This window comes from Lethenteron reissneri, chromosome 53 (genome assembly GCF_015708825.2).
Source record: "Lethenteron reissneri isolate LAM-NWPU_2019-01 chromosome 53, ASM1570882v1, whole genome shotgun sequence".
NCBI classification, from domain to species: domain Eukaryota; kingdom Metazoa; phylum Chordata; class Hyperoartia; order Petromyzontiformes; family Petromyzontidae; genus Lethenteron; species Lethenteron reissneri.
The window spans coordinates 10,065,950-10,089,569 of NC_083831.1; the positions used below are offsets into that span (position 1 = coordinate 10,065,950).

The following is a 23,620-nucleotide window of genomic DNA, read 5'->3' on the forward strand; positions in this document are numbered from 1 at the left end:
TTGACCATGGTGACCGATGATGATTGATGATGATGGAATATGATGGTGATTGAAAATGATTGTTGATTATAATGATTGATGATGATTGAAGTTGATGATTGAAGTTGATGATTGAAGATGATGGATGACGACCAATGATGATTAATGATGATGGATGATGATGGTGATTGAAAATTATTGTTAATTATAATGTTTGATGATGATTGAAGTTGATGATTGAAGATGATGGATGACGATTGATGATGATTGTTGATCATGGTGATCGATGATGATTGAAAATTATTGTTGATTATAATGATTGATGATGATTGAAGTTGATGATTGAAGGTGATGGATGATGATTTTTTATCATGGTGATGGATGATGATTGATGATGATTATTGATCATAATTATTGATGATGATTGAAGATGATGGATGATTGATGATGATTTTTGATCATAACGATTGCTGATGGATGATGATAAAAGATGATAAAAGATGAAGATGATTGAAGATGATTGATTGACCCGCCCATACTGGACATCTCTGAAAAAGAGTTTAATAGCTCATTGGATTCCTCCATTCTAAATAAAGATTCTGATTCTCATGATTGATGATGATGATGATAATTGACTGATGATGATGACCATCGTGTTGATATCAAGAGCACCGAGCTGCACTGAACCGAGGTAATAGGTTCACTTGACCCCAGGCTGGCATGCGACGAAGGGCAACCTCGGTACTGCAGCACACGGGAGAAGAGGTCGCTTGAAGAGGTCTCGGAAGCAGTTCTGTGACGTTTCCTTCCGCAGACCGTTCGCTAACACGGGGGGCGATGCGCCGCTGTGCCAGAGTTCCCAGTGGGTTCTTCGTCACGACGACGACGGCAACGGGGACTGAAATTGGGGGCGAAACATTTCACGAGCTTTGTATTTACGCATCCGTGTGCGCGCAGTGTTCTTGCGTGTCTGTAGGTGCACGTGTGTGACGTACGTGCATGTACTTGTGTGTACGTGCGTGTGCGTGTGTGTACATGTGCGTGGGGCCAACTGCCTTTAGCGCGAGTGCGCATAGCGGTTTGTGTTCGAGCGGTCGCTCGCTAAGCGTTGGACTTCACTCTCTCGCTGTCCCCTCTTCACAAGGCGGTGAAGAAGGCGCGCACCCTGGAGCCCAGCGTGGAGCCCGAGAAGGCAGAGTAAGGATTCTCTCTCTCATCTCTCGACTAAATCATCGACACGTCGCCTGTGTGTAGACCCCACGCGTCACCTGTGTGTAGACTCCACACGTCACCCGTGTGTAGACTCCATGGAGGTCGCCCATCTCACTCCTTGCCAGGGTATGAAGGCAGTTTAGCAAGTGGATTGATTTCCATCAGTTTCCACCTATACGGGGGGTTGAGTGTCACCCTCCTCCCCACCGCCTTCCACACCTAAAAACGCTCATCCCGATATAGGACCACAGAACTTGGACAATCGTCGGAGCCGGTTCCGGCCGGCTTCCCGCTTGTCTGTGGTTGGCCGTGACCGTGCCGAAACTCACGAGCATCACGGCTGCAAACTTATTTCTCATTTCCGCGGCATTTCATTTTGATAGGGAGGAATACAATCAAAAGGACATTTTTGGGGGGATTTGTTTAATTTAAGATGTTCTTGCTCGTCACAGCAAGGAGAACGGCGAGAAGACGGAAGGGGAGGACCAGACCGAGGGGACCCCCAAGAAGAGGAGGCGGCTGAAGCAGCCGAAGAAGGCGGAGGAGACTGAGGAGGAGGAGTCCGTCTTCTGGAAAAACATCACTGCCTACCAGAAGACCTTCGTGGTGAGCTCCTTGTTACCCCAAGTGTTGGGCTGAGGTCAACCTGCCGTGGTTTTTTTTTTTACTATACGGGGCAAAAATCTAAGACGCAACGGAGCTGTCGCTCTGTGTCTCAGCGTGCGCGTAAACAAAAGCATAATAGAGGTTTGTGGGTGAGATCGCATAAATATGAATGTGTCGTTAAACCCGCCACCATCCGACACAGCCATTTAGTAAGGTTTGTCACGTGAACAGAACGTGCCAATTAGTTACTCGTACAGCACGCCGGTGTGTTGGAGAGTAAACCCACCACATTTACAATCTGAGTACGACGTTTCACCAGTGATCACGACCAGCATTATCAGGCGGACAGGCAGAGTTCTGGAGAGATCCTTCTGCTTCGGTCTTAAAACAAATGCATTGGGTGACGTTCCACAGCCTGTCGGCTTTTGGCACCACCGTTGTATGGGACATTATTTGGCAACTGAATTAATCTGCCGAAGAAGCTCCCCCAGTTCACGTGTGTGGAGTGAAACCGAATTTTCTGTTCTTCATTCGTTGCACCTGATGAGTTGATTCTGGCGAATTGCCCGATGATGCTGGATGCAATTACCAGCGAAACGTCGTACTCAAAAATTGTAAATGTTGTGGTTTCACGCTTCAACACACCGGTGGGCTAAAGCAGTGAACTATTTGTCTTTTGTCAACGTGACACTTTTTTACTGATTGGCCGTGTCGGGTGGTGGAGGGTTACGACACATTTATAAATAACGCGATCTAAACCCAAAAACGTTGATTATGAATAAGTGAACATCTCCAGAGAGCCAAATGTCCCTCGGACGTGTTTTCCGGTTGTTACCGAGCTTTGCCCAGCACAACTGGATTCTCCGAGCACGCGGGGCAAAACGTCAGACATCGTTCCCGGCGGACGCATGAGGCAGCACGGGTGATCTGTTCCTTCGCGTGGCACCGCCCGGCAAATGGGACGCGACCTAAGGAGGAGGGAGCTCTGGAAAGAATGCTTCACAGTTAAGAGGGCGGCCGTGTGCCGACTTGATGGATGGACGAATTTACAAAGCGATGGGCTCGCAGATTAATAAAAAAAATTAAAATATTCATGAGCTGGCCGGGTGGCTGGGTGGGTGGGCGATAGGTAGTAGTGGGACCCATGGGCATTGCTTGCCGGGTGTTATTTTTGTTGGCGCTGTCAGATTTCTGAACTCGCTTCAGCTTAATTGCTGCCCACGTTCAGGACACGCGCACGTTCAGGACGCAGGCAGTAATTGTGTCGGCGCACGCGCGAGAGATCCATTCGGAGCTCACCATCACCGGCGCAGGAGGACTGGCCGCTGGGCGAGAAACTCGGAGACGCCGTGGTTGTTGACGCACACGACAATCCGCACCTTCCCCACTGCGGCGGGATTACCGACGCACGAATGAAACGAGATGCCGACCGCATGGGATAATCTCTTTAAACTGAGCCATCCCTCTTCGGTTTAGTCGGTTGCCCCTGGTTCCGTTTTGCTTTCCTGCTTTTCGTGCATTGCGCATTGAGAGCCTAGGATGGAATGTGCATTATAAATTGAATCGTTATAATCAGCACGTGCAACGCCGCGATGCGCCGCGTAACACGCTGCCGTGGTTACGTTCGACTTCGAACGAAGTGGAACAAATTGCGGAAATGGGAATGCAAAAATTTGAGATGAATAGATGAGGAATGTGGAATTAGGGGTTGGTCTTCCCCGTCTCAGACACGAGAGAGAAAAGCGGCTCAGACGGCTAGAGAGGGGGGGGGGGGGGGGCGACACGCGCTCCGTAAGACGAGAGAAAACCCACATGGGAAGAGAGGAAGGGTGAGATGTGGAAGGGAAGCACCAGTTTTCAGTTTCAGTTTCATTTATTAGGTATAGCCCTGTGAGCCATTCGGCTCTTGAATCGGGTGCAACTGCAATAAACAAAAAAACATGAACAAGAAAACATCTTAAAGTGACTACGTGACTATGTGCAAACAGAAAATAGAAGAAAAGACAGCAAAATATTGCAGAAAAAGCACCGTACACCAACGCTGTGTGCAAAAATCAACCACAAGACAACTTAGATTAAGGCCATCAGTCTAACTCCGTACTACAACAAACAAACATGGCCAGGGGTGGAGGACGAGAGGCAGACCTAGATAGAGGTGGCTCGAAGTGGTGAGCCGCCAGGCTGTGGAGGCCTGTGTGGGGGAGTGGATGTGTACAAGGTGGAGAGTCGTGTGTGTGTGTGTACGTTGAACTTCTTTCGCGCCGTACATAGCCAACCGTGCTAATCGGAGGTGCCGGGGGGGGGGGGGAAGGACGGCAATGAATGAGTGGAGAGGTGTGGCCAGGCACGAGCCCTTAGTAACGTCACGGTGGTGGGGTGAACAAAAAGGTACGGGCGGGATGGAATTACAGAAGGCGCCGTGTGAACAATATGGGGGACCAAAGGCAGATGAAAACATTCGTTGTCGAGTTTAATCGTGGCCCTAAATTGTGACGGATCTTGCAATCTCCAGAGAGTGAATCTTTACATACCTGATAAGAAAATGCATATACATTATGCCCAGACGCGTACGTACGCGTGTTTGATGTTTAGTGGGTGAGAATGCTAATTTGTTCAATTATCTTTCAATCCCTGTTGAGCGTGAAATTTGCATGGAGCAGTTGAGTACAAATTAACGGGAGGGTGTTTATGCCTGTCTCTCTCTCTCTATGCTCGACGAATTAATTAAAATCAATTTAGGGTGGAAAAAAACGGACACTTTTCCTTCTCTCGCTAAATTCGACTTGAAAACCGCAAAAAGAACCGTGATCGGGGAGACCTCTTGCGCGTAAGCAACAGCGAGAGTGGTGGCAAGCAAGCGGCGGCACTGCTCATTTCTCGCCTTACCCCGAGAACCAATTTACACAGGGGGAGGACCGCAAGAGGTGGAGGGGAAGTAGGATGAGCAACAACAGGAGCATTGAAAGTGCGTTGTTGTTTGGGAAAATGGAAGGGCCTGGAAAGAGAGGAAGACCTCGCAGAGAGTTGCTTGACATCATAAGAGATCGGTGCCAGAAAGACGCGGCCACTGCTGGAGAATATTGGCACAAGACAGAGGAAAGTGGAAACAAATGGCAAAATGTTGCAGTGGAGACCTACGGGGCGATCTGCCCATGGGTCGTGATGATGATGAAGGGGGGGGGGGGGGAAGCAAGGCCAGTTGGGATTTCACTCACCACTAATGTTAGCCGAGACCAGGGGACCGAACTCAGGTCGCCGGTTTCATAGCGCGGTGCGCTAACCACTGTGCCACCCCTCGGGAACATGACCATCGCAGGGGTTTAATCACGTGCGTATTATTATCGTACACAATTGATGTACGGAATTGTACTTAATATGGGAGTTAATTTTCGTAATTATATCAGCTCATTGTAAGGTTCGGTTTATAGTTGTTCGCTAAATGTAATGGGTTTTTACGCGGCGGTTAGGCTTTGTTTACATTATTTAATTCCCAATTAACATTTTCTTTGCTTTCAATATCTCTGAAGCTCTTCAAAGCCTCATAATTGACGTACCAGTTTTAATATTTTAAACATTGAAGCACGCACGCACACCCACACACACATGCCACGTGCTCTACACTGTGCGTCTTTGTTGTTGGTTTCTTTTCCAGAATTCATTGGCTCGGAATTTCTACAACCTCAGGATGCTGGCCCTGTTCGTCGCGTTTGCAATCAACTTCATTCTTCTCTTCTACAAGGCAAGATGCCACCATCATCACCACCACCACCACCATCATCATCATCGTCACAATCCGTGATCTGCTTACCCCAAGATGGACGGAAGGGCATCCATTAAAGGGAACTCTACAGAGCACCTCTCTGGCAATATTTGGGCCTACTCTTCAATGCTGGTCAGATAACTCGGAAGAAGAGGGAATATGTAAGGTGTGTTCCTTTGCTGACATGGCTCCTACCTTGTGGAATTCTCTCGGTTAGAAACACTTAGTCTGTGCCGCTCTCTATTTGCTCGGGAGAAAGGTGGGGTCAAGTTTTGCCCACTCCTGGCCCCAGCTGGTTCAAGAAACTTAGCAAACTAAACTCAGGGATTGCCCGACCCTCAACATTTTCAATACGAACTTAAAACCCCAAACCTGTTTCGCCTGGCATTCGCAGACGAACACTAAACATTCTCAAATGTACGTTTGTAATGAAACCCGGTTACTCTTCTAAGTGTGTATGTGTAAATGATGAACTTTCTTCGCACAGTATATAGCCAACCGTGCTAATCGAGTGCATGCTTGTAATGTTTTAACGGAGGACGAGAATGTTACGTTCGAAGGGACGCCTTGAGAGAAGTGAATTTTGATTGGTTTACGTTCCGCTCGGGGTGCAATCCCAAAAACGACACAAGCCCAGATCGGCGCGGTCGGCCACGTGCCGCGCGAAAGAAGTTCACCGTAGATGCGTGCATTGCATCTTGTCGCTCGGCACTAATCCTGAACGCTCCGAACGCCGGTGACTCGCGTGGCCAGGTGACGACCGACCTCAACGAGATGGCGGAGGAGCTGGAGGAGGCCTCCGGCATCGACCTCGACGACCTGCTGGGCTCGGCCGTCGGCGACGATGACGACGGAGGAGGAGGAGGCAATGGCGGAGGCGGCGACGACGACGACGACGACGAGGACCTCTCCTACTTCATCCTGGAGGAGAGCACGGGATACATGGCCCCGTCGCTCAAGTTCCTCTCCATCGCCCACACGGTGCTTTCCATCCTCTGCATCATCGGATACTACTGCCTCAAGGTGCGCGGCCTGCTGATGGGGACGGGTGGGGGGGGGCGAGCAAGGGGATTCACGGTCGTCCGTTACACGCGTGCGTGTGTGTGCGTGTGTGTGTGTTGTGGGGAGCGGTGGTGTAGCTGTTAGCGCGCTGCGCTACGGACCTGGCGACCCGGGTTCGATTCCCGCTCACGGCCAACACCACTGTGACGATTATCTGAACCGGTCCTGGACCTCCCCTAGGTCGACTCAGTCTCAAATGAGTACCTGGTGCGATGTGTAAACATCACCGATAGGGAGACAAGCGGCCGGGCGTGGTGCTGGCCACCCACCCCCTAGTGTGCCATGCTAGCCTTCATAGGTGCTCGCTAACAGCACTTTCCCCTACATTCTGTAAAAGGCTATACGGGGGATTTTTGTCTTTGTACGTGTGTGTGGGGAGCGGTAGTGTAGTGGCTAGCGCGCTACACTACGAACTCCACGACCCGAGTTCGATACCCGCTCACGGCCAACACCAGTGATGATTATCTGAACCGGTCCCAGGCCTTTCCTAGGTTAACTCAGCCTTAAACGTGTGACGTGTAAATATCACCACTAGGGAGACAAAGGTGGCCGGGCGTGGTGTTGGCCACTCACCCCTTCGTGTGCCGTGCCGGCCGTCATGGATGCTCGCTTAATAGCGCTCGCCCCTAAAGACTGTAAATACTCTACGGGGGGATCTCTGCGGGTGTCAATCTGATTCACAATTCGTTGTTTTGCGCAGGTGCCGTTGGTCGTGTTCAAACGGGAGAAGGAACTGGCCCGGAACCTTGAGTTTGACGGTCTGTACATCACGGAGCAGCCGGACGACGACGACATCAAGGGCCAGTGGGACGGACTCGTCATAAACACCCAGTACGTGCGCGTGCACGCGTGCAAGTCAACCACGTAATGCGTGCGTCAACGGAGTTACCCACACGCGCCAGGTGGCCCAGCGGCAGAGCAAGCGGCTCGCAGTCGGAGCGTCAAACTTTGCGGGGAAGGAAACCGGTGCTTTGTGGAATTTCTGCCACTTGGCTCAGGGCTGTGTTAACAGGAGATTACCGACTAATGCATCGATGCTCATTTGACCGGGAAGTCACTGTCGGTTTTGGTGATCTGAGAGTTGCTGCGATATCGTGTTTCATGATGCGAGTCCAGTTTCACCATAGGAAGTCCAGTTTAACCATGGGAAGTCCAGTTTTACCATGGACGTCCAGTTTCACCATAGGAAGTCCAGTTTTACCATGGGACATCCAGTTTTACCATAGGATGTTCAGTTTTACCATGGGAAGTCCAGTTTTACCATGGGAAGTCCAGTTTTACCATGCGAAGTCCAGTTTTACCATGGGAAGTCGAGTTTTACCATAGGAAGTTCAGTTGCATCATGGGAAGTCCAGTTTTACCCTGGAAGTCCAGTTTTACCATGGGAAGTCGAGTTTTTCCATGGACGTCCAGTTTTACCATGGGAAGTCAGTTTTACCTTCCTGAAAGAATATTGATAATCACTAGGATCTTTCCTGAGAGAAAAAAATATATAATGCATAAAGACAATGCATAATAATTGGTAATAACATGGTTACATGTTTAACCTCTTATTCAGCCAATCATCCCTCTGTGGATCAATGAAATACGCACACATAAAATATATATATATATTTATACAATGGTCCTCTGGATAGATTGGTCCTGACCATTGAAATGTATAATTTCCACAACTGGTTCGGAACCACTAGTAGGAAATGCTCATTTTAACACAATTAGACTTCCACCATCAGCGACAGCTGACGCTAAAACACCAACACGCATCAGCCATCGTCAATAACAAGAGCTGATGCATGCCTCTCATTTTAACTGCATTACTTTTGTGCTCGCAGGTCATTTCCCAACAACTACTGGGACAAGTTCATTAAGCGTAAGGTATGAAAGTGAACACTCAGGACGTGCTTCGGGCAGAGCGGACTAACAACCGTTGCAGTGTTTAATAAAAAAAGGACGCTTCTCCGGTCATTAAATAAAGAACATTAAAGTGAAATATGTAATCCCGTTATGTCTACATTCACCACTGAGAACCGTGCTTCTGGTGTGGCATACGGAATCGCACGTTTGTGCACCCGAGAGAGGGGGGGTAACGTTGAAGCGGACACACAAAGAGGCCGCATTAACGTCAGTTGTTGGATAAGCACAAAGTGGATTATGCAAAGAGGCGAGTGTGGCGATGACTTATCGTGCGAGCGATCCGACTAGTTGCCGCGATTTAGGACCGCGCTGACATTAAACCGGTGGGTTTTCACTTTCTGACGTCGGAGCGTTTCAAACGAGTGCGGTGTGTGTCGCCATGACAACCGTGTTGAAGTTCAGATGGATTAATCCCGGACTATAGAATCATAATAATACCAAGCTTGTGTGTGTATGTAGTTGCATCGCCCGTAGCTCAATCTGCTCTCTATATATACCCAAGGATCGCCACTTCGATGTCATCTGCTAACGAGGCAGTTGGAAAACAATGGTGCAAGTTGACCCCTCTGATCAGCACTGTTGGCTACGTACGGTGCAGAAAAAGTTCAACATGCACCCGTACTAAGTTTCTGATATTTCCCGCGTCTGTCCAACCCAGCGGTAAACAGCGCATGGGTTCACCACATGCGGTCGATCGGCATTTTACGTGTGGTGGGGTAGAGTGTGGATATTCCGCCTCTTCCAGGGTGTCTGGCCAGTGTAGAAGAGTAGGCCAAAATAACTCTGAGCGGAGGCCCTTCTGGCTGCAGGAAGTAATTGCAGAGCTGCGCTTTTACCTTCATCAATAATACATGATACCTTTGAGAACACCCTTGATCTTTCTTGTTTATATTTCTCATTTGCGAATATTCAACGCCATGGCCGTCGCACCTCGGTCTGATAACTAAGGGAATATTTTAGCTCTCCCCAGTGCGTTTTTGGGTCGTGCCGCGCGTTGTTGCGTGATGTCCGACGTCTCGTTCCATGAGCCGAAAAAGCTTGCTCGGGGAGAACCGCACCTGGTTAATCAAATTTAACTTGAAACTCGAACTTGTTTTTAACGCTTTCCCTCGATTCAACCTAACCCGTCGCTATCGTTGCATCGGCACGCAGGTAATGGAGAAGTACGGAGATTTCTACGGCCGCGACCGCATGAGTGAGCTCCTGGGTCTCGACAAGAACACGCTGGACTTCAGCAAGGAGATGTCCGCACCTGAGGAGCAGGAGAGCCTCCTCACCATCATGTAAGTCTGGAAGGTTCCATCGTAACAGCCGAGCGACGGTGTGTGTGTAAGTCAGGCAGGGTACATGGTAACAGCCGTGCGTCGGTGTGTGTGTAAGTCAGGCAGGGTACATGGTAACAGCCGTGCGTCGGTGTGTGTGTAAGTCAGGCAGGGTACATGGTAACAGCCGAGCGTCGGTGTGTGTGTAAGTCAGGCAGGGTACATGGTAACAGCCGAGCGTCGGTGTGTGTGTAAGTCAGGCAGGGTACATGGATAGCAGAGAGCGGCTTGTGTTTGTTTGGGTGGGGAGACCTTGCCACACAAAGTGACTGTAAGGGTTTGTGTCTCAGGCTGGAGCTGGTGACCCGGGCATTCGCATTATATTTCTTTGTCTGTGTACACCTATCAGACACGTAGAAGTTGCATGCGGCTGAAAGTGCCATCATAAAAACATGAGATTTTGACTCTCTACTCCCACGATGTCACCAAGGAGATACAACCAGGTGATTAAGTGGCAAAAATTTGATGGTCTCAGCAAGCCAATTATACTAATCCCAGCGGGTGACCAGGTGAAAGGCAGGACAGAAACAATTATTATGGAAAGTAATGATGAGAGGCATTTAGCGATGCATCGGTTCATCGATTGAAGTCGGTTATTACGCTCACAATACACACGTCTAATAGTGCTCGTGTTGCTCTACTTTGATTCCGATTGGAGTATCTGCTATTGCATGAGATTAGTTCAGTGCCGTGATGATTTTGTGAGTTGCGCTGGGAACCCAGTCACTTGACTTCTGAGTTCAAGACGGGACCAATATTATTCGTAAAAAACGTTTTTTTTTCCTGGTTAGATCATGTAAATATGCATGTGTCGTTAGCCCACCACCACCCGACGCAGCCAATTAGTGAGGTTTGTCACGTAAATAAAACGTGTCGATTCGTTACTTATTCTGCACACCAGTGTACTCAAATTGTAAATATTGTGGGTTTACTCTCCAACACACCGGTGTGCTGAAGTTGTAACGAATTGCCACATTTTTTGTTTACGTGACAACCCTCACTAATTGGCTGTATCATGCACATTTATATTCGCGGGATTTAACCCAAAAAAATCTTCATTATGAATTGAGCCCTGGCCGCAGTTCCAATTCGAGTAGCTAACGGTATCCGAATCCGCCCTCATTGCCGCCCCAAACATCCCCCCCTTCAACCAGAATAAAAAATCTTTAGTTATACTGCAGGAGGAATCCGATGAGCTAGAAAGCTCTCTTTCACAGATGTCCACTCTGGGCACTGGGTCAGAAAGTTACAATTAAACAATCCGAAAGCACAAAAGGATGTGCAAAGTTTATAAAAGGTAAGCGAATCACTTAAAAAGTATATATATGTTTATTTTACCAGGTAAAGCTCACTGAGCTATTAGCTCTTTCGGAAGCGACCTGGCCACAAATGATAGCTCAACGAATTGGCTTATCATAAGAAAATTTATCGCAGCCAGCTAATCTAAATTCTCCAAATAATCTCATCCAAATAATCTAAACGCGCCCTTAGAAGCATTGAGAAGTATGCTCCAATTACGCCCAGAACTGACACACTGTGGGGAGCCCTCATCTAGCAGTGGACTTGCAAAGAGCTGGACATTTACATGATCACCTATAACAATGTGTTCACACAACCAGGGCCAGATTAAGATTATGTAGGCCCCTGGGCTACAGGTACTGTGAGGCCCCCCGTAATATTTTCCAAAGGAAAACAAAGTTAAAGAAAAATAAAATTAATTTTCACAAGGCTAACAACAAATAGAATTCAGCATTCACGAATGGCATTTCATCTCTGGAGGCCCCTGGGCTGCAGCCTTGAAAGCCCCGTGCCTTAATCCGTCCCTGCACACGACCCCAACGCCCACCAGAGACGCTACATCCACCGCGATCGCCACGATACGAAAAGTGAAAAGACCCACCCCTTGGCCAAAATTCAGCATTTACGGTGACATCGCAGGGAACGGAAATAAAATCTTAATAGTCCTTGATTGTTATTTTCAGGTTAGCCTCACTCTTCTCTCTCTCTCTCAGAAGGGTCCTGCCCCCCCCCCCTGGGTATGTTTGGCCGGTTCCGTTCACGAGTATGTTTCCAACGTGGTTTGGCTCGCCACTACTCGGCTGCGTCGTAGTCTCGACGGGCTTCGGGACACGCGCGTGTGACGCAAACGACGATGTTTGCACACCTCACCGGATCACGGGGGTTTAATTCGCGTGACATTTGAGCGGAGATTAAAGCAATGTCACCGTATCTGCCCCCCCCCCCTTTCTCAGGGCGCACGTATTTGCATGAAGGCAAATAAATGCCCAGTTGGCCGTGCCCGTCAGAGGCTGTCTTGCGACTCAAAGCGATGACGCTGGGATTATAACGGCGGCAGTTCATACGTTTCCAGCGCAACACACAAGGCTGCTTCGAGCAATCCCCGGAACAGTGCTCGTAGATCGAGGACAAAATGCAGAGTCCGTTATTGGTGATGTAGTTGAAAAGATTAAATGCGGTTTAGTTTCATGCTTCGTCAAAATACGAAGCTGTGTTTTTTTGACGCCGAAAACATTCGTAGTGATTTTGTACACCGTTTTTTTTTTGCCGACATAGTTACGTGGCTTTGCGAGCCAGCGAACTACTGCATTCTTGTTTTCGCATTCTGAATTCATGAGGATAATGGTGCTGAGGATAATGTAGAGCGGTGGTTAGCTTACTACACAATGAACCCTGGTCACCCAAGTTAGATGCCTTGCCATGGTTATCGTCAGTAGCAAATGATATCTGAACCGATCTTGGATCCCTTCAGCGTACTTCACCGACCCTTAATGAATGACTAGAATGGGGAAGTATGGCTAAACAACCCCCCACGACTGGCGTGGCATGCGGAGACCATCATTCAGCAGTGGATTGATAAGGAGATGTGCATTTTATGTCCTGTCCCATTTCGAGGGATAATTTTTTGTTAAATATTGCAGAACACTGATGTGTAAAAACCACAGCTTTTTATGCAGTGTTTAAACCACAGTTTTTACAATGCATACAATGAGCATTGCTCAATGTTGTGTAAGAGATGCCTTTTTATAGTACGTAGGTTTTGCGATATTATTTTTTAGGACCATTCCCTAATATGACACAGAGGTATTCTGATGATTTAAACAGTTGCAGAAGTGATAACACAAGACAATTGGTGATAACATATAAAAAAATTCTTAGAATTTCATAATGCTTAACATGTTTAACATTTCAAATATAGTAATTGAATTTGAATATGTCGCGTATAGAAGCTAGTTATGACAATTATATACGTAAAATTGTCTGCTAAATATAAATTGTTGGACATAATGTGAGATTTCGTACTTCCCCCGTGCTCATAATTACACAAGGTGTCAGAATTTTATTGAATTTGTCTCCACGCTTTGTCACAACCAATGTCACTCCAGAAACTTTGTGAGGCTTGCTCAAGCAAACTCTGTCATCATCACAAGCGCAATGCATTGTTGGAGATGCATTTTCAAATTGTGTCTGCCACTAACAGCAATTCGACTAAAAAAATGCCACTCGTTTGTTTTCAATAACCACCACCCCTGAAAGCCACACTAAGTTGTGTTCGTTTTCGCTCGTGGTCTGCTTCACAACGCTAGGTTAGTCGGGCCAAATTTGTACGACGATTTGCTTCTGAGGCTTATTCGTTAAAATTGGAGAGTTCATCATTTTGCGTTTTTGCAGATTTTGCGCCCAGATTTACACCCAAGAATCCACGTTTCCATTTTAAATAATTCCCATTAAGACCAGTGTAAGTAAAAGGCCCCTTTCATGCACGTTATTTACAGCAGTGTTCGCTATGAACACAATTATTATAATTTCGTGGAGCAGCGTCTTTAACGGGAAATTCCGATTTCACACCGCTGGACACACGAGGCATAGTTGGGTCAACCGCCGTGGCGTAACGGTCAGTGTGATGGACTTGCGATTGATTCGATCTCTGCGGCACGGCGGTTGAAAGAGCGGTGGGGCAAGTTTTTGTTTAAAACACAAAAATCCCCATCAACGACTCTGTGCACCCGACTGTCTCGGTGGGTTCACCACAGCTCGTTGATCAGTGGGGGGGGGCACGTGTGGTGGGGTAAATTGCCGGTACTCCCACCTCTTCCCGAGACTGTCTGGCCAGCGTGGAAGAGTAGGCCAAATACCCCGCTGGAAGGGCTCTCCTGAGCTCTGTCTGGAAGGGGGGGGGGGGGGGTTCCCTTTCGCAGTGGCGCGAGCGAGGAATTGCAGGGCTGCACCTTGATCGTAAGTTTCGGACACACGTCTCGGATAAATTCATTTGGTAGCGGGGCTGATGAGATTGTAAAAATAGTCACTATCATTAGTCACCACTTGGTGAAGTGGTTGCTTTAAGCATACACAGCTGCTTTGGTCCTATCCATTAAGCACGTGGAATGCTCTCCACGGTGATGAAGATCATTATTTTTTCCCTCATTGAAAGAACAAAAGAAGAATGCAATCGTGTAGTATTTTCTGAAGTGCGTGAATGCATTGGGCAAGTTTCCATTATCTCCTTTTAAAGTGTAGAACACGTTTTATAAACACATTTGACGATGTTCTCATGTTTGCTCAACATCCTCCCCGATTTTGATCAGTAAAAAAAGATATCTAAATCTCCTCAAATATTGAATGATGTCTACGTTCATAACCCAAAACAGGAAAACGTGAACTTCCATGCGTATTTGATGTGTGATCTGAAACCTCAGCCATTAAAAAGTACAGCTGCTTTTCATGATGTGATTTACATGCTATCTTGAATTATGTGTTTTTTTATGCATAAAAAATACGAATTAATGCACCACTGAGGTCCTGGGTTTCAATCCAGGCAGCTGCATGTGAATAAACTGGGTCCTTAAGTTGAGTAAATTGATCGCCTGAGCCCGGCTTCCAGCGATGGCACAAAAAACACCATCACATTTGGTTCTGCTGATAATTTGGTTGAATTACAGCTATTGAGAACAAAATTATCCGTTTGACTCCCATGAACTTCACTCGTATATGCAGGGTGAGTGGGGTTTGTGCTGCTTGCTTCCGTGTGAACCAGAGGTCACTTGAATGGATCTCAGAGGCAGCTCTGTAATATCCACTTCTGTGGGCTGTTTTCTAATGGAAGGGTCGACACTGCTCTGGCGCAACATCCAAGCGGATTCTTGGTTTTGTGATGACGCGACGACAATAACACAATCTTGGTACAATTCGGGGGAACAACTTTTCGAAATAAAATTGTATAAAATATTTGTTGTTAATATACAGTACGTAAAAAAAAGCATAATTCAATGTTTATTTTAAATGATTCTCAAATCTTGTTGAGATCACACGTGTCTGTTTGAAATGAAGAGCCCTTCATTGCAATGAAACAGAGTATGTTGCTTGCTGTTCATTGCTAATCGTATGTTGTTCATTTCATAACCCTGTTTTTCTCCACGACGCGCTTGCACTGTGAAGCGGGTTATTTACTGGAAAGCAGAAAAGGTAGACCCATCATTTTGACTCTCTTCTCTTGGTTTGTTGTTGTTGCATGCTCTTAACGTTGCTTTCCTTTTCACAGTGTCCTTCCCCCCCCCCCCCCCACTCTGCTCTCCCGGGTCAAACCTGTCAACGTTGCTCCATTCCGTGCAGGGGGTAAAACTCCACTCCAGTTGCTTGCAGTGTTTTCGAGTAAATAAAAAAAAAACACGTGCAGATACAACTTTTTTGTCCTTATTACCATTTTATTTCAAATCAGTCATTTTTGACACCCTCCATTCGCCAGGCGGCAAACGCAGCGAGGTGACAGGTTTCTAGTTTTCGGTTTCATCAGGGAAGATAATTCATGGAGAAGCTACCACCACTTTGAAAATCGTGAATACTCCACAGAAAAATTCACGATTTTCTCGATAGCGTAATCTATCAACTTCTGTTACATTGCGACAGTTATTGCTATTTGTGGAATTTCAATTTTTCATCTCGGGCGAATCACTTCAATAGTTATATCACAGGGCATTGAACGTCCACTTTACAGCTGATGGTATTTGCTGGTAATTCACGACGAAAATCACTTAAATTACGACGTGGTTTTTAGTAGGAATCAAACCGTCAGTATCTCCCAGGTGACTCTTTCCTGGAGCCCATGTAAATACAGTGGCAACTGGTGGGTCAACATTTATTTTGCGAGGTGGTGGCAGCCCGAGGAGGCGTTCATCCAGCAGTGGACCGTGACCCATGGCTCGTTGTGATGACGAATTTAATCTGACGGTGGGACACACTTGCCTCGACGCCCCATGCCAGGCCAGCCACCGCTGTGTAAATGCCTCGATGCCGACGGTTCTGATCACTAGGATATCAAGTCTATTGGTGCAGGATGAATCAACAATGGGGATAATATTGCTCTACTCATTGCACCATTTTTCTGGCACTTTATCCAATTGTCACACTTATTGGGCCTTCATTTGGTAAAAAAGGACAGGCTAATTCCAGAGGCTGTTTTTCGAATCAGCAGGCGTGCTTGTATCAGAGTTCACCTTGGAGAGATCATTCCTAGGGTGTCTCTTGCAATAGCTGGTAATAGGGGTTGAACGATTTGTTGTGAAGACTCGTGAGATGTTTATTGCAATAGTGAGGTCACGGACTATGTGAGAAACACAGCCTCTTGTGGGAAAAAATACGAGCCCCCTGAAGCAATCGCTACAGGACAGATAAATACATAAATAATGTCTCCTTCCCACGTGTGTTTCTCCACGCAAAGAGTGCAATTCTGTTTTCCACCATCCATCGACTGCACGGCCTTCTGGGTGCATTGTTCCAATGTTAGCAAACTGTGGACCGATTTCAGGAGTCGTGTTAGCTTGAACCAAACGCTGTTGAACTGCTCCATGTTTGTAGGCAAGGACTCTTTTCTGTAAGAAATGGGTCCACGTTCAATGCAAAAAGGTGCAGATAGACATTTCACCTAGGTCGCAAACACAGTTGGGGTTAATTTCTGACTTTTAGTAAACGTTTGTGTTCGCAGTCTTAGCTTAAGTATAAACATGGTTTATTGATGAATTCTCAGTGCTCTGCGTGTTGCCTGGTGTTAGTCTGTGGAGTAGAGTCACACTTGAACATTGCTTGCATTGAGAGCATTGCCAATGGCGAAAGTTGTGTACCCCCTGCTGTGTCTGGAGCCACGTTGAGAAATGTGCTAATGTGTAAAGTGTTGGCTCAATACGGCCCTAGTGCTTTTTTGTGCGAAGAAAACAGGTATTGTATTCATTCACCCATTCGCTCATTTTCGCTTTTCACCCGTCACTCAATGTACTTTTCAAGTAATATTGACGGAGTTCATGTTGATTCCTTACTATTCACTTATTTTCTTTTACGGGTATCGCTATTCAATGGTCGATTTGAATTACACATTAATGCGTTTTTTCATTGTTCGCGTTTTACAAACATTTCTGTATATTAACGTGCTCCTACTGACCGACTGATGATCCTTCACCTACTTATGTTCCTTCAACGCTCAGTTGTGATACCTTTATTTACGTATGTAAGTGCATAACCAAACCTTTAAAACGTGTTTAATCTTGGCAGCCGAATCCCGTTTGCCCCCACCCCCATGTATTTGTGAAGCTGGCCCAAGTTTTAAACGTGACGGCACTTTAAACCATGGACACGTGAGGCCGCTTGCTTAGGGCTCCTCTGGTCCTGTCGTTTGGTTTCAGGCCACTGTTTTCAGGCCACTGCTGTAGACTAAAACTTATAACCAGTGATCATTCTGCAATCTCAATAATAATAATAATAACAACAACACCACTGGTGGATCCAGTACTTTGGAGGCAAGAGTTGGTGGCTCATATAAGATGAGTGAGACTCCCAAACTGCTGGCCCTGGGTGATGGTAGTACAGCAAGAAGGTTAATTAACTCGCCCTTTGAGTGTGTTATCCCCTCGTATGCAAAGGTCTTCTCTTAGTAATCCAGTTTCTTCCCACATACAAACTCCTCGGAATTGGCCCAAAACATTATAATGTGGGAACTTTCCTTAAAAACAGTCTTGAGATTCAGTGAGTATTGCATGGTCAAAGTTCATGAATGTTCTGAGTTAAGTGCAGTACTATAATCTACGGCCCTATGTCGTTTCTAATGACTACTATATTTGCCACCAGGGAGGCGCGTTCATTGTGTTGATAGACGAGGCAAATATTTCTCACCGGAATCTTTGTCAGACGACTGTCCCCACACATGCGTGACGAGAAAAGCAGTCTCAGGTTCCAATGTCATAACCCGCCCCCCCCCACTTTAAAAATCCAAGTCTAACTCCTAACCCTTGAGTCTAACCCCTTCATCATTAAGCCCAACCACAAACTCCTAGTCATTAACCCCTACTCCTAAAACCTAATGCTAACTATGAACCACAACCCCTTACCCGAGACCATAACCCAAACCCATCGTCCTAATCCCTGACCTCTAACCCTGCCCTAACACCAAACCCATAAATTAATGCCTTACCCTGAAACCCGAACTTTTAACCCCTTTAACCCAATCCATAAGCCATGACGCTTAACCCATACCACTTAACCCCGAATCGTTAAAGCCCAATTATAAACCGTAACATTTAACCCCTAAACATGTAACCCTACCCATGAGCCCTAACCCTATCCATAAGCCCAAACCCTTAAATGTGATCCTAAATCCCTAACCCTAATGCCTAGTGATAAACTCTATCCTTAACCTTAACAGATTACTTTAAAACTTAAACGTAAATTCCTAACCCTATCTCCAAACATATAACTCAAAATCCTATCCATAACCTTAACATATTACTCTAAACCCAAAACGTTGATTCCTAACCCTAAACCCATAACTCAAAAACCTATCCCTAACCTTAACAGATTACATTAAACCCTAAACATTAACCTTGAACCCCCTGACCCCTAGCCCTTTACCCTACACAAACAATTTAATAAGTGGCATCCCATCATATTTAATCAATTGGAACCCGAGGAAGCTCTGTGTTTAGAAATAAAATTGCCCTTGTCAACTGGATACGCGCCTACAGGCATATTCGTGGCAGATATCATGGAATGTCTACTTTGAATGGGAGCAGCGTGCAAACCCCACGTAGTGCGAACAACGCTCAAACTTTTCAGCGGGATTCTTTAGACACCTCCTTGCTGTTCTTCCCACCCCCCCCCCAACCTCCGCCCCACCAAAGTCATTACCCATCAGTTCATCGTCAGATGCTTTTGATGGCTCTAACATTTGGGTGAATTCACCAAACCTTGCCCCCGAGATTGTTGGATTACAAATCCGAGAAGCGTAAATGCACAAGAGGGGGGCTCTGTGGATCGAACCCTCGACTCACGGACCAGAAGGCTGAGAATTCGCATCCTGGCAGGATGTTAAATTCGGGCCCAGCAGTTATCGTTTACGGGTTGATCAAATGAGCACCACCTTGAGACATCAACGGTGGCTGTGTGTAGGGATAGGCTAGCCCGTGCCATAGGAATGTGGGATTTGCATGACTGGCTCAGGTCTACCGGTGGTGCCATCTTCCCATACAATTTGTAATTTGAACAAGGATTTTTGTTTTACTTTGACATCAATTCATGCTTTTGTCGGACCAAAATGGGATAATCTTAAAGAGGAATAGCATGTTTTCGTGCGAGGCCTAGATCCCAGAACTCTGGATCGTCTGATTGTCAAAACTGACTTTTGCAATGTTCGATTGCATCAAATCGTGTCCGGTTTGTGTGCTGTCATGGAAGCCAACGAATTGCATTGATGTGAACAGGGGCATGGGGGTGTGGGGTTGAACTTCCACTCATGTGTCATAGAGTAGAATGCCCCCCCCCCCCGAGTGAATAATTCACTAAACCTAACTGTAGCTTATCCCTTACAAAAATAAACCTCCACCCCTGCCCCCCCCCTCCCTTGGGTTTTGTTAAGGTTCTTAAGGAGGGATATGCCGATATAGCAGCAGCGTGGCTGAGTGGCTCTGGCCGATTGTCAATGCCCTTGTCAGAGCACTGAGCCAGCACCGCTGTGGGTCCTTTTGTGGGGGGGGGGGAAGGCGGGGGGGGGGGTCAGGAAAGGACAAGAGCTTCACTTTGACAAGGGTTGCCTCCAAATGTAATCCGTCCTATTTTCAATTTTTTTGTTTCTTCTGCTTCCGTATTAAATGTTGCGTGGCGCAGGGGCGGCAGCGACAACAGTCACAATGTTCCACGCACCCAGTGCGGCCGATGAATCGTCCGCGCCCAGTGCGGCCGATGAATCGTCCGCGCCCAGTGCGGTGTCCGTGCACTTTGTGGAGCGGTCGCTTTCTCCTCGATGTTTCAACAGAGTCTGACCTCTCCAGGGCGCAGCGGCAATTGTTTAATCTTCGGCAGATTTTTACGAGCCTCCTCGGCCTTAAATGCATTTACGAAATCCGGCGCGCGCCCATCGTCCCTTGCGCATGTTTGCTTTTGAACGGCGCCGTCGTCTCAAGCCGAGCGAGTTGAATGTGAAACGTCGCTCGGAACTAATTATGATCACTCCCCCCACCACGCCGCCGCCCCCTGACTATGAAGGTGAAGAGAAGGTGAAGGGATGCGGGGTAGGGATGGGGAAGGGTCATAGGTCGCTGAGGCTGTGGGGTTTGGTCGCTTGAGGTAAGAAGCGTGCCGCCACAGCCCAGACTGCTCTCACTCACTGTCGTGGACACGTAGCTTTAGTTCCTCTAAATTAGAACGGATGGAACTACGGCTGGGTTTAGTTGTTTGTACGTATTGCTGAACTTCTTTCGCACCGTACGTCGCACAACCGGCCGTGCGAATCGGAGTCGCGGTGGGTAGGGCAGCAAACTAATCGCAAACGTTTACTATGGCAGCCAGTTAGTAGCACGTACGTGATGCAGAGATAACTCCTCTCGCATTTCCTACACATTTCACAAGTCACGTCAATAATGCTGTGTGGCCTTGAAAGTAAATACGTAATTATATTATCGGGGATGTTTCAGGCAATTTCTTCATAGCACATTTCTTCCAGCTGAATTCCTCACTGTTTCTTCAGCTCATCCAGCCTCTCAGATGTACTGAGTAATCGCACGATCGCACAATTTAGGTCGATAATTCCAATAATAATAATAACAAATATAACAAATTACTTCGGTCTTTCGGTAAAGCCACGTAGATAGAAAAAATAACAAAAATAATAACAATATCACGACGTTTCGATCGCAACACAAGCAATCGTCATCAGGTGAACGATTGCTTGTGTTGCGATCGAAATATCGTGATATTGTTATTATTTTTTCTATCTATGTGGCTTTACCTAAAGACCCAAAGAATATGAATTCCTGCAGCCACGAAAGCTTTAAGTCGAGAATTATAACAAACGCTAATTGTGCCATTGCGTGCAATCTGGTGGTTAGAGTATTGGTTTGTTAAGGTAATTTGATGACTTCCACACAACATAAATAGGACGTGGACTTTACAGACAGACCCTTGTACATTTTAAAGGAAGAATTGGGGAATTGTTTGCAGAACAGAAAAGCGCAAAAATAAACGCATGAAAGATTACATAAGAAAATAAAAACCAACAGCAAACATTTTGTGTGCAGACATTTCCTAAAGAGGATATCGTTAGAGTGGCTTGTAGGGTCCAAATGGGATTTCGTTTTTTTAATGTATGGGACGTATGAGTTTGGTTTGATGATTCCCTCCAGTGTTGCATCTGATGACCCCCGCCACTGAATCACACAGCCCATCAAGGTACTCATTCAGGAATGATGACTGCATTTTGTGCCCTAACCATCGAGAGGAGCCAATTGAAGGCAGCAATTTTACAAAACGATGAACCGTGGCCAATAGAAAGTTTGGTTGCTTCAAACTGTCACAAGTGGTCTAACGACCGCTGCAAAATCACACGCGTTCACTTGCACACATGTTACAGACACTCGCGCATACAGGGTAACAAGGATACAGGTCCCCCTTATAGCCTTAACAGACCATTGGGGCAAGAGCTGTTAGCGAGCACCTCCAAAGGCTAGAACGGCACACGAAGAGGTCGGTGCCCAGCATCACGCCTGGCCGCCTTTGTCTCCCAAGTGGCGATGTTTACACACCGCACCAGGCTCTCATTCGAGGTTGAATCGACCTATGGGAGGCCCAGTACCGGCTCAGATAATTGTCACTGGTGTTGGCCGTGATCGGGAAGCGAACCCAGGTCGCTGGGTTCGTAGGGCAGCGCACTAACCACGGCACTACCGCTCCCCACAGGGAAACACACACTCGCAAGACAAAGCTCCTCTGTAAAGACTACGTTCATGCGAAGTATGGTCAAACTACCCCTGTGACTTACAGGGTGTGGGGGAGGCCATCATCCAGCAGTGGATTGACAGCGGCTGTGTCAATAGCACAGATGCTTGCCGACACGTGGAAAAGTCATAGGCAGCTGCCACGCGCACACCAACAATGCCATCTTTAATCCTACCCAGTACGTGCACGTACGTACGTTGAACTTCTTTCGCACCGTACGTAGCCAACCGTGCTCATCGGAGGTGCGGGGGTGGGGGGCAGGACAACAAACTAACCAACAAAAAAAGCCGTTCTAAAGAGAAGAGTTTCCAATCCGGATGATTTAAAAAGTGCGTAGCTCCCAGTGACCTCCTAATATCGGAAGGGAAGAGCGTTCCAGACGGCCGCCGCAGAAGCGCATCCAGTGACGGGGGGGGGGAAGAGAGCCTTACCTCTCCTGCCTTTTTAAAAAGGGACACTTGACAGAAGGGTTGGTTGGTGGTGGAGGGGACATGGGGCGAGGTCGGGGGGGGGGAGGGACTGTTGTTTACTTGGTGCCCCCAATTCCGTTGTACTTGCACGATTGTGTGGGGGGGGGGGGGGAGGAAATCAGCGCCATTGGTAATGGCCACGTGCTCGCGCCGCTGGTTTGCAATTTTCTTACCTTTGTCCTCGCTGATTTGTGTTGTTGTTGTTGTTCTTCTTACCAGAATCAACTACATCGACTTCAAGTATCAGCTCTGGAAGCTTGGCGTTGTGTTCACCGATAACGTGAGTGGTGTGTCCGGGCGACGCGTTTTGTGTTTTTTTTTTGTTTTGCCCGTCGGATGCCGACCCTCCAGCCCGTGGCGTCCCTCTCTCTCATTCACGCGCTCCGCATCACCCCGACGACCTCTAGCCGGCTGGAGGTCACACAGGGATTGAACCATTCTTGGTTTAACATTGGTTAACATTGATTCCGGTGCCGCTGATAATTATTATGCGGCTACTGATAATCATGGTGACGCTGAGTTTTGCTGCTTATACTGCTGCTGATGCAGTTGCTGCTGACGAAACTAATGCTGGTGCTGCTGATGATGATGTTGCCACTGCTGATGTTGATGTAGCTGCTGCTGCTGATGCATCTGATTCTGGTCTTGTAGCTACAGATAATTATGATGATACTGCTGCTGATGATGTCTAAACTGCTGCTAATGCTCCAACTGTTTCCCTCGCTGCTGATCATAATGTTGACGATGCAACTGCTGCTGCTGATTCTGCAGCTGCTGATGCTCTTGCTACTGCTGATGTGGCTTGCTGTTGTTAGTGCTCCTGCTGCTGATTGATGATGCAGCGACCGTTGCCTCTGCTGCTGCTGATACTGTTGCTGCTTCTGGTGCGACTGATGACACTGTGTAACATATTTTTTTTTGTTCCTGGGTAGTGTTATTTCCTAATTTCTAAAGCCGCAAAAGTACAGAAAATGGCTATTATTCCCCACAAACTTTACTTTTGTGACCAGGACAGTGATATTTAGAAA

The 23,620-nt window shown here is 47.1% G+C and overlaps 2 protein-coding genes across 2 annotated transcripts in view; both read left to right on the top strand.

Annotated features, from left to right (window-relative positions):
- The window catches only part of LOC133356172 (ryanodine receptor 2-like), a 200,997-nt gene extending 194,601 nt beyond the window's left edge, over positions 1 to 6,396 (top strand). Inside the window, 4 exon segments of the mRNA XM_061573549.1 lie at positions 1,124 to 1,176; positions 1,644 to 1,797; positions 5,450 to 5,536; positions 6,311 to 6,396. Of these exon segments, the coding sequence (XP_061429533.1) occupies positions 1,124 to 1,176; positions 1,644 to 1,742 (152 nt within the window). The 3' untranslated portion in view covers positions 1,743 to 1,797; positions 5,450 to 5,536; positions 6,311 to 6,396.
- Positions 6,397 to 14,047: 7,651 nt separating this feature from the next.
- LOC133356173 (ryanodine receptor 3-like) overlaps positions 14,048 to 23,620 on the top strand; it is a 63,275-nt gene continuing 53,702 nt past the window's right edge. The window contains exons 1-2 of the mRNA XM_061573550.1: positions 14,048 to 14,109; positions 22,812 to 22,872. The gene's annotated coding sequence lies outside the window, so the exon portion shown is untranslated. The remainder of the gene's footprint in view (positions 14,110 to 22,811; positions 22,873 to 23,620) is intronic.